Source organism: Pseudonaja textilis, chromosome 1, assembly GCF_049901715.1.
Source record: "Pseudonaja textilis isolate UNSWEBS1 chromosome 1, rPseTex1.2, whole genome shotgun sequence".
Taxonomy (NCBI): Eukaryota; Metazoa; Chordata; class Lepidosauria; order Squamata; family Elapidae; genus Pseudonaja; species Pseudonaja textilis.
Window position 1 is genome coordinate 92,606,356 of NC_141990.1, and position 12,374 is coordinate 92,618,729.

General features: G+C 36.6%; 1 protein-coding gene across 2 annotated transcripts in view; it reads right to left on the reverse strand.

Moving 5' to 3' along the window:
- Window positions 1-12,374, reverse strand: part of NCOA7 (nuclear receptor coactivator 7) — a 75,947-nt gene that overhangs the window by 32,127 nt on the left and 31,446 nt on the right. For both annotated transcript variants that reach the window (XM_026705458.2, XM_026705457.2), the window contains exons 4-7: window positions 8,683-8,762; window positions 6,611-6,718; window positions 3,593-3,688; window positions 1,835-1,957 (exon numbers count right to left, since the gene is read on the reverse strand). In XM_026705458.2, coding sequence (XP_026561243.2) covers window positions 1,835-1,957; window positions 3,593-3,688; window positions 6,611-6,718; window positions 8,683-8,762 — 407 coding nt within the window. The remainder of the gene's footprint in view (window positions 1-1,834; window positions 1,958-3,592; window positions 3,689-6,610; window positions 6,719-8,682; window positions 8,763-12,374) is intronic.

Below are 12,374 nucleotides of genomic sequence, written 5' to 3' on the forward strand. Positions count from 1 at the left end.
AACCACACCCATAATTATGCAATGACATTGCAGTTTGGAGCTTAAAGTTGCAAACACTTAAAACTAGGTTTTATATATTCATTCACCCAAACCAGTTGGTGTATTCATATACCCAACAATATATACAGAGGGAAGCTGGATTGGAAGAAGATGAGCATGGTTTTAAAACTGGATGGAAAAAATATCAGTAACCTGTGTTATGCAAATGATACTATTCTGATAGCTGAAAATGCAAATGACTTGCAAATTCTAGTCAAGGAGGACAGTGAAAAAACTTAGATTAAGATTAAATGTAAACAAGACCAAACTAATGACAATAGGTACAACAACCAGCCTTAGAATTGACAATTAAGATATTAAAGTGATGGATAGTTTCTGCTTTTTAGGATCAAGTAGCAACAATAAAGGAACCAACATTAAGAAATACATTACAGGCTCGTGCTTGGAAGTGTAACCATGAAGGCTTTGGAAAAGATATTCAGATACCACATCGTACCTATACATACAAAGACCAGGGTCATGCAGGAAATGGTTTTACCTGAACAAAATGCGGAAGTGAAAGTGGGACTTTCAAGAAACAGGATAGAAAGAGTAGTTTTCAAACATGGTATTGGAGAACAATTGTGAGACAGCCAAGATAATAAATAAATGGAACACTGAACAAATCAATCTGGAATTCTCATTCGAGGCATAAATGATCTGACAAAATCTTACTTCAGACACATTAGATGAAGACCCACCTCTCTGGAGAGGGCTCTAATGATGGAAAAGATTCAAGAAAACAGAAGAAGAAAGTGCCTAGAGCAAGGTGTATGAATTCAAGTACAGTGTTGATGGGTGTATCACTGAAAGACCTAAAGAATTAGGTTGGGAACAAATCACCATAGAGAAAATCTAGCCACATGGTAACTAGAAATCAATGCCAACTTTATAGCACATAAGCAGAGTGGCTTTTTACTGTCATTTCTACCCTTAAAACTCTCTCCAAATTGCTCCAAAATTTGCCATTTAGGAACACATTATGGGCTGGGCTTAGCTGAGAATGATGGTAGCTTGCTTTCCAGAAGCATCTCCTTTGGCCGTGCAATCAACTGAATAGGTCCCATTCTTTCCAGGTCCCATTTATTCAAGAATGCCATCTTAGGTATTTTTGTTTTTTGACCCCACTCCTTGGAACATTTTTGCCTCCTGGAATTCAGAAGACAGATTAAGCCTTTGCTTTTCCCTCTCAATCAAGAGGTTTAGGGTTAGAATATGAATTCTACAACTCAATCTACCATATGTGAAGTGAACTATTTCTTGGGGATAAAATAAGAAGCAAGTGGATGGGGCTTCTTAAATTATTTCAATGGACAATCTTAAAGGTGCAATCAAAATTACCAGTTAGTGCCATTTATGATAGGGACCTATAGCATAGCCTCACTTAGTACCATGATGTTCTTTTGAATCTTGTTGTAAGACAAATGCTCATTAAAGGTCTGCTCCTTTTTAGGATCTGGTGAACATACCCATTTCCGTGAAAATAAGACCCAACTGGAAAATAACCCCTAGCATGATTTTTCAGGATGCTCATAATAAAAGCCCTATCCCCAAAATAAGCCCCAGTTAAGATTGTCAGTCAAACGGACACATTTAGTACCATATTTCCCTGAAAAAAATCCTAACTGGAAAATAACATTTAATGTGTCTTTTGAAGCAAAAATTAATATAAGACCCAGACTTATTTTCGGGGAAACACAGAGATTTCCAGATTAATATATCATTTGGTATACTACTTTGTCTATGGTCTTCCACATAGGAAGCAAATCTGTTGGAAATTATCCAAATTCCCTACCTTGCCATCTGTGAAGTAACGACAATTCATTTTTAAAAACTTATACACAGGTTCGTCTTCCTCTGAGGTGGACGACATAACTCTCTGAAGTGGTCTGCAAGCCCTTCTTGCTAAATCAGCATCCTTCAAAAATAAAATTAGACAAATAGCAATGGCTGAGAATAGATCTTAAGTTAGGGGTTCATTCATGCAGGCAAATGCGATCATGACTAATCCATCCCTCTTCACAAATCATGAATATTCCTCATACATTGGATATCATTTCAAAGGCCACAGGAAATGCTTGAGAAGTAGAGTTTTTCCAGGACTAAGGGAGCTGTAGGGAAGCCCCACTCCCTGAACAGAAGCTGTCATCTCCAGGAAAGGTTTTAGGTTTCTAAACCAGCATCCATAATGGTTATTACTGTTATATTATGTATGCTTTCTATAAAAACAGTCCTGCAATTACACGGAACTCATGTTTGTTGTACATTTTGAAAATGCATCAGTCATTACCAGAAATAGACCCACAACAAGATATCTATAAAACTTGTTTTTATTTAAACTTTGCCTTTAAAGGACACCACTGCTGTTGTTTTTTTTCTTCTATTGTTGGATAACGTGAGAAGGTTACAGTCACAGAGGCACCTTTTTAAAAATGTCGGAATTGCCACTCTTGGGAACTGGCACAATCCTGGCATAAAATGATAATGATGAGATGATGATGATGATGATCCCTTCATTTTTATATTGACTTTTAAGAAAACTGATGGTGATGGTAGCGGCTACTACTCAGGGAAATTAAGTAAGAAGAGGATGGCAGGGTGATGATGCAACTCTAGTTTTCCCTTCCCAGAAATCGCAGCTGCATGAAATCTTTCAATACGGGTTGAAAGAAGGCATCAATCTCAATCCAGCCAGGACTGTTTGGGGGTAAAATTATTCTACAGGTAGTCCTCAACTTACAACCATTCATTTAGCGACAATTGGAAATTGCAACAGCACTGAAAATAGTGACATATGAGTGTTTTTCACACAACCGCTGCAGCATCCCCATGGTCACGTGATCAAAATTCGGATGCTTGGCAACTGACTCGTATTTATGACAATTGCCATGTCCCAGGGTCACGTGATCACCTTTTGCAACCTTCTGACAAGCAAAGTCCTCAGGGAAGCCAGATTCTCTTTATAAACCTGTTACTAATTTAACAACTGCAGTGATTCATTTAACAATTGTGGCAAGAAAGGTCATAAAATGGGGCAAAACTCACTTAACAAGTGTCTCACTTAGCCACAGAAATTTTGGGCTCAGCTGTGATCATAAATTGGGAACTACCTGTACACATGAATATATGCCAAGATGTATACAATATATGCAGGCAATGACCTGTGATCTAGCCAGAAAATAATGTATGCCCCAATGTAAAACAGTTCAAATGTTATTGCAATTTTGTTAATGAATTGCATTATTTTTAGAATATGGATAGAATATGGATGAAATGAATAGTTTTCAGAGGCAGTCTATATGCTTAATCAATTTTAATAAATCTCTTAAACCCCATGAAGTCTTTCTGGAGAAACATCTAATCATGCTAACATATATTATAGCATAAGCTTTCATAGAATTTATTTTCAGAAAAACTTGTATCATTCATATATGCACATGCACACACATACAAAGAGGCACACAAGAACACATGACACAAACTATACAAGTTTTACTGCAACATATTCTGTCTCTAAATGTTAACCTCAATTCAAACCTTACACAAATCTTACCGGAAGCTTATCATATTCTGCATCTGATGATGAAGGTGAAATAGGAACACCAGAACTTGAAGAAATTACTCTTGAAGTATCTGGCACATATAGTACCTAGTTAAAAAATAATAATTAAAAGTGGAACATTAACATGTTAAATATTATGACCACTATTAAAATTAAATCTGAGCAGTAGAAAGTTATTTTAAAATACAATCTACCAGTACCAATAATTACTGGTTACTGGATTTCATTCTTTTCTTAAGCAACTGTCAATCTACTATCCTCCAAGTGCATTAGACTTCAATATAACTAACATGGGATTATGGGAATTGTTACCCAACTAATTCACAGAACAAAGGGATAGGGAAGGTTGCAATAGACAATTTTCATTTCTAATACCATTGCAAAGATTTTTTTAAAAAACTGACGTATACAATTAATTTGATTTCCGTAATTAATCCAAGTACAAGTATTTAAAACAACAGTAAAGGAATAAAATTCACTAAAATCTTTTCTATATTTATTTAGAAATAAGTTCTGTTTCTTTTCAGGGTTCTTCACTAAAGCTTGAGTATTGTATATCATGAGGTGCCCTGTAAGCCACCCAGAGTCACTCGGGATAGCAAGAAGAGTAGCATATAAATTTAATAAATAAATAAATAATTTAAAAAGGAAGAACTGAAGCAGACATATGAAACCATCAATAGTATAATGGTTTGGGAATTGGGAATGTCTAGTTTAATGAAAAGAAGGACTAGGGGAGACATGATAGCAATGTTCCAATATCTCAGTGGCTGCCACAAAGAAGAGAGACAAGCTATTCTCCAAAGCACCTGAGGGCAGGACAAGAAGCATGTTGAATGATCTTTGTAGGATCTGACACTTCCTTTTTTTATGGAAACAGTCAAAATTTGTGCTTGCAAGCACAATTTCTACTCTGAAATTCCTCCTCCCATTTGCTATGTTATTTGTTTATAGATCGGTAGATGATAGGTAGGTAGGTAGGTAGGTAGGTAGGTAGGTAGGGACAGACAGACAGACAGACAGACAGACAGAGGGAGGAGGAGGGAGGGAGAGGGAGAGAGAGACAGACAGACAGAGAGAGGGAGACAGAGAGAGAGAGATTCGTCTGGAATCACCCTCCATAATCCTAACTGGTTCAGAATAATAGGAATATAAAACCTTTGAGCAGTTAGGATTAGGGTTAGATTATTACTTCTTTTGCAAGGTTACAAGATGTAAAAACAGACAGAACGTTCAAAATGATGAACTGTAGTAAGGTGTCTATTCACAGTAAGGGATTTTTAAAAAAAACCTTAAATGTTCACACATGCATGCATTAGTCTGATGATTACAAACAGCATGCATAAAACCAGAGTGTAGTTTGACCAACATTCATAAAACAATGGGAAGCAATAGGACTCTATGGCTATTTGATTAATTTCCTCAGTCATCCAAAAGCAAGCAGGAATAAGCTAAGGTGTATGTACCAACTTGCGTGTATTAAAATCACATAGGCAGAGGCTAGAATACCAATATTTATCAGAAAAGAAATAGCTACTTACCTGTAGCTTATATTCTTCAACTAATCATATGTTGAATTCAGATGGGTTGTGAAAATTTAGAGAGCCCACTTTGCATCTTATAAAGCTTAAAGAATGTCTTGATAGGATTCCTCCCTTATAGATAGTATGCATGATTAGGTGTGTCCCCCTTTAATTCCCAAGACAGAACTTAGCACTGACTGGAATAGAATAGAATAGAATAGAATAGAATAGAATAGAATAGAATAGAATAGAATAGAATAGAATAGAATAGAATAGAATTAGAAATATAGAATTAGAATAGAATAGAATAGAATAGAATAGAATAGAATAACAGAGCTGCAAGGGACCCTGGAGGTCTTCTAGTCCAACCCTCTGCTCAGGCAGGAAACCCTATAGCATTTCAGACAAATGGTTATCCAATCTCTTCTTTAAAACTTCCAGTGTTGGAGCATTTACAACTTCTGGAAGCAAGTTGTTCCACTGGTTAATTGTTCTAACTGTCATAAAATTTCTCTTTAGTTCTAAGTTGCTTCTCTCCTTGATTAGTTTCCACCCATTGCTCCTTGTCCTGCCCTCAGGTGCTTTGGAGAATAACTTGACTCCCTCTTCTTTGTGGCAGCTATTGGATTACTGCTATCATGTCATCCCAGTCCTCCTTTTCATCAAATTAGACGTACTCAATTCCAGTAACTGTTCTCTATATGGTTTTTTATATGTTTACATGGGATAGGGATTTCATAAGATGCTGATCACTTAACAAATGATGTGCTAATTATAAAATGCCAGAATCTTGGGGATCCCCAGAAAATTATGGAGAACTCATATGTGGTTGAGATGGGCACGAGAAGTTGTCTAGTTCCAAACAGCAGAAATAGGAGGAATACTTGTGTTGACCCTTTTTGTAAGCACACCAGGTTTTTAGGTTTTGCTTTCCCCAGGTAAAATAGGCAAAAGTTGTTTCTATGCATGGGGAGATATTTGCTGCTGCAAAAGCAGCACTTTTAGAATTGGGCCTCCAAGACCAGAAGGTGCGTGAACTGGGGGAAGGAGGTGTATCCTGCATTTGAAAATCCCTCATATGCAAAACAGAAAGTACGTGGGAAGGAAGTTATGACGAACTGACAAATAAGCATGCTAACACTGAAACTGTCAAAAACAAACAGGATGAGTGTTTAATCATAGAGAAACCTACTCACAGAGAGGTTTCTGCTAAGAAATTTCTTAAGCATCATAAAATTCCAGACAAATTCAGAGTAGGCATATAATATAAACTGCAGACCAAAATAATAACTCCGAGTTATTGTAGAGGTAAATTGGAAGCTGTTGCCCTCTACCAGACATACACCTAGGTTATCACTTCTATTATCAAAAGTTTTTTTAAAGAAGTTAGCACAAATCCTATATTTTAGTTAACACAAGTTAACACAAATATTTTAGTTAGAAGTTAGCACAAATCAAATATCAAATTTCCTCTTGGCATAATTACCTGGCCTGGAACAATTGTATGTGTGAAAAGCTTATTGAGTTCCACAAGTTTATTTGGAGTTATGTTAAACTTCAGGGCTATGCTGTTTAAGGTATCTTGGCTTCCAGCCTGAGACAGAGATAAGATATAAAGTATAAATTTCAAAACATATTTTAATCAATCATGCCTCTTTAAAGCAAATATCTGGCCTAGATTAGGGACTGATGAAAAAAAGTTTCGGAACACAGAAAAACATATTATTTCAGATGTTGAGTCCACAAAGACATCAGAAAATTTCAACCCACAGCACAGTGACTGGTTATCTACGTAGTCACCACTGGATGACGTTTGGTTCCTTCTGTCTTTGTCCCAACTATACTATGATTACCAAACTGTATAAAGAGGTCATCATTTTACAACAGTCAATATGAAATTTACTCCTTTTTACCCACTTTCAACCATGAGGATACTGTTCCACAATTAACCAGGAGCATATTGGTCGAACAATTAAAACTTAGTCGCATCACTGAGGATGGATTCTTTTGGGAATAAATATGTGTATGCACATGTATAGCTGAAAATATCTGAAATATATTTTATGGACAAAAACAATAAATTTATATACTAAATCTCAATCACTGAGATACTGTGTGATTCTTATTATGTTTTGATGGAAGTGTCTCATAGGTCAATCCCTCTAGAAAAACATTTTAAAGACTGGGGATAAAGAACTCAATGATTTAAAATTCAAAGCAAATTTGATTCCATCCCTTTTCCACTGAGTTACATACTGTATGTATGCATCATAGAGTTAGTAATTCATTCACTGTTGTTGTTTTTCATCTAAACCCATTCCAATCCAGCAGTCTTGAAATCCCATAGATAATATTCTCTAGTTTTATATTTATCCTTTCAAACTGCCAAGAATAGGTATTCCAACACATAAACATATCTAATTTTTGGTGGATAACAAAACAACAATCCTAGTACATAAATATTATGCTAAATATCAGGTGGCAGTCAAGACACACCAAATTCCAAAATTAGTTATGGAAAATAACTAATAACTGTGAGTTTGAAAAGATTGCTTCTCCCCTCCAAAACAGCCATCACACGTGATAGCTACAGCACTTCATTTGCACATTCAGGATTTTCCACACACAAAGGTTCACAAACTGCTAGACTCCTGTGTCCTTAGGAGGCGCACGCACACACGCGCACACACACACACAGGGTTAACAGAGATCTCTGCATGCTAAGTAATTTCCTGTTTTGCAGCATTTCCTTTTGAGATAAAGAACAGGTGGTTTTTCACTGGCAGAAAACTCCCCCTCCCATTCTGGTTCCCCACCCCATAAGCACCTACATAAGATGTCCTACATAGCATCTTGTATGTGTTAACAAATATTTCACATTCCACACATGGAAAATCTTCATTATTTGTGCTTTCATTTGCCCTTCAGGTTACTTAAGGGAAACATAAGTAAGCTACAACAAAAACAGCTATTATTCAACTATTTGTGAAATCAACCTAATAATTCAAAAAGAAATAGGAACGGAATGATTCTTAGTTTCTTACTTTGCAAAATAATTATTATTTTTCAGCATGTGTACTTGGAGGAAGTCCAATGCTACTCAGCTCAGTTTCTAATTAACCGACATAAAATATTGTTACATGAAAAAACATGTTAAGTCTCCCATGAAAAATTGTCTCCTACTGCTGTTATTTGGCCCAGAAAATACCACTAAACAATTAGAATGGCAAGTAGCAGTTGGCAAAGAGGATATCTCTAGTAGGAAAATGGTACAAATAGAAAAAAAGCTTAAAATGTTTACAGAAACTATAGTTCTGGTCTTAAAATGGATTTTATATACTGTCAGGGGAAATTACACACACACATACACACATACATGCACACACAAGAGATGACACTTTATATGCTAAGTTGCTTTACGTGCTTTTCTCCCCTTATTAGCGTATAACTTTATAGTTAACATAAAACTATTATGTAAGCAATTTAGTGACATTTCAAGTATACAGAAGTGGGCATTTCCACAACTCCTATGTCCAAAAATTCGTCATCAAGTCTTACCATGTACTCAACTGTACCATGGGGTTTCTGGGTGACCATTTTTTTTTCTTTCTTCTCATTTGTTTTGGTTTGGTTTTCATCTGAAAGAAAAACCAGAGTCACAATTACTAATGTTGTTTCACATGTTTCGGGTGATGATTTGGCACTATATGACAACAGCAGCCTATCCATGAATTTAAACCAGAAACTGTAGCTTAACACATTGAGGAAAGCCCTTTTAACATTTGCAAGTTTAAAAAAAGGATTGGCTGCATATTGCTTTCCACTTATGTCAGTATGGCTCACATAAACTCTCCTGTCTTCCAGCATTTTTGTTGCCTTGGGCTATGACATTCAACCAGCCACTCATCAGCAGACATTCTGATCTCTACAAAACAGAAACACTCAAGTTGAAACCGTTGAAACTGATTTTTCATCTTTTTAAAAAAGAATTACATACTACCTACTCCTTTATGCTAGAAGTTTTCTAAGGCAAGATACATGCTCAGTTATTTCTGTATTTGTTACACTCATTTCATATGCAATACAAAAGGTATAAATAAATCACCTTAATAATAATGACAGCAGTAAGCAAATGCCTGTTAAGGTAGAGACGTGGGAATAGATAGGAGGAGACACTGATTGCACTATACTAACCCAGATCCTGACTATTGTTTATGCTGACTGAATTGGCTGTTGGTAAAAACATTTTCTAACCCTATTCCTTAAAATTTAATGAAGAAGCATGCAATCTTTCTAAACCAGGGGACAACACTGACTTTTTAAAGCTGTTTTGATTAATGGTATTTATATTTCTCCTTATTTTGACTTCCAAAAGCAGGGTAGGAAAAAGTATTGAATTTACAGTAATCTAGCAGTCACAAAATTGGATTGGTAGAACCCATGTCACCTGTGTGACCCATAGACCCACCCCTATTCTAAAGTTATACACACAAAGCCCAAAGTGATCATTCTACAAATATCTTATTTGAGTCTGATTGGACTTGGGGGGACCAGTGATGGGATGCAACTAAGGGAGGGAAAATTTAGGCTTGAGGCTTTTGGTGCACAATGTCTCTGTTCTGGCTATGCAGTACTGTAAGTCCCTTGACTTCTAGTAAACGATACCTATCTCATTAAATGGAGTTAAAGATCCTTATTATTTAGAGGTTCAAGCTGAGACAGGTCTGATCCACATCATGTACAGCAAAGCTTTTTCCTTTGTATACTTTAGTCAGGTTCCATGTGATCTTTATCTAGCTATTTCTACCACAATCAAGACCAAAGGACATATCACAGCCCATCTTCTCGATGTATCATACATTGCAAACTGAAAGGCCAATATCAATTGATTTTACATTGCAACTATGATTTTACATTGTTGTGAATAGACAATAATTGGAGCAATATGTAAAGAATTCCATCGATATCTAGAAATATCGAATTTATTGGACATGAACAACCTAATTCTATATTTTAAAAAATCACCCTGCTGTGAACTGCCTATATTCTTAGACACTATCTTAAGAATTCTTTGGTCTTTGGTTAGGCTGGCTGAATTAAGCTTCCACTAGTCTTAGATTGTGAATCTAAGTGTAGATTACCCACACGTTATCAAAATAGGATAGGGCAGGGCAGGGCAGGGCAGGACAAAACAGGACAAGTTTGCTTTCAACTAGATTCTTGTTAAGTCTCTTGCCATGTAAGCCTGACCTTCATATCAAAGCAAGCCACATTCACAGAAAAAATAAAATAACCCATATAAACACAGAATTTTATTGTTCAGAAGATCAACTGACTGATTTCCTCCAAATCTGAGAAATTTAGACAAGAGGAAGGGATGTAAATCTACCCCTTCTCTATTTTCTTTGATTGAGGAAGCTGTAGAGAGGAAAGATTTATGCAATGAATGGAGGCACAACAATAAGTGCCATTCTTTACTTTCTCAGTTACAACATGACTAATTTCCTTATAGCAAAGAAACAGGATAATTCGATGGTTTTTGCTTCAGGCCATTCTTACAGCAGAGATCTGTACTCGTTTGGGAATTACCATGCACATTAAGAAGTGATTCTCATATTATCTATATCTGTAGTGCAGGGATGGGCAATTAATTTTCTCGCATGAGAAACTGGATGGCTGAAAAAATAATTCCCGGCTATGCTCCACCCACAAGGCCACTCTTAGACCGAGTCATCAATGAATGATTGAACCCAGGTCTCCTTATGTGATGACCATCTCCTCCCCTCAGGCTGCTCCAGGCCAGGGGCGGGTGCTGCGTAGGGGTAGAAAAGCACATTTTCTCCTCACCTTCCCACACCCGCCATTGAAGGAGAGCATGGTGCTTCACAGAGTTAGACCAGACTTGACTTTTTCTTCCACCCTCTGAGACTCACTTCTTTATATCTGATTTCTAATTTGAATTGACTTCAAGAGGGCCAGATAGTGACAGTCAAAGGGCCAATTTGGTCCAGAGACGATCAATGCCCAGATCTGCTCTAATGTGAAGTGGGGTAGTATTAAAATAGTTCTCTTTTGCTTTCAACCCACAGCCAAACAGGCGCACAAAAAGGTTGTTTGAGGAGCAATCAGAACAATTATTAAGGAAGCCTGAATAATCATATCTCAGCTTAAAAAGATATGAAAGAGCTTTCACCCAAGCCAGGACTCTCCGGCTCCTCCCTTCCTGGCAAGCCAGACAGGAAGTCTTCAATTAATTATGGTTTCCCACATTTGGTCTGAATCAAGAAACAAGAATAACAGCATCAGAACAAAGATATTTTGCTGTTATCAGAAAGACGAGCCAACAACTTTCTAACTATAGAACTCTAAAGTTAGGTCTAGTATATTGAACATATATTTTTGTAAGCTAAAAGCAGGTGAAAGTTTGGATACTCTTCCAATCACAAAAGCAGCACTAATCACTTAAATATTTTAGTTCATTAGATTTTTATCTATTTATTTATTTACTTTGTATCCTGCTTTTATTATTTTTACAAATAACTCAAGGCAGTAAACATACTTAATATTCCTTCTTCCTCCTATTTTCCCCAGAACAACAACCCTGTGAGATGGATTGAGCTAAGAGAGAGTGACTGGTCCAAGCTCACCCAGATGGCTTTTATGGTTAAGGCAGCACATGAACTCAGAGTCTTCTGTTTTCTAGCCTGATGCCTTAATAACTAGAGTAAACTGGTTCTCTTATCCAACCTTTTTCATTTTCTAAGTAAGTCGAGGCAGCTAACATATCCACCACACCTTCATCCTCCTATTCCCCCTTCTATCCCGCCCCCCCTTATGAGGTGAGTTATGCTGAAAGAGAGTGACTACCCAAAGACACCCACCCAGCTTCCTGGTCAACCAACCACCAAGACTAGAGTTCACAGTCTGCTGGTTTCTAAATTATCACTACACCAAACTTTATTTTGGAGAAATAAATTATAAAGAAATAAAGAAATTGTAGAAATTCTTTTCAAAAAAGAAAAAATGACAAATATATCTATATTATCTACCTACCCTATTATATATTATTATTTTGCATGTCAACAGAAACAATATGAGACATGCGGTTATACTTTAGTAGTTCCTCTCTTCAAGCTTAATCCATTGTTGGACAGACCTGTGTGCCCCAATACTGCCAAGTTCTCCAACAAGCAGCAACAAAAGTAAACTGTCAAAACTAAATTTCACTTATGCTGCATGTTTGTTTATCC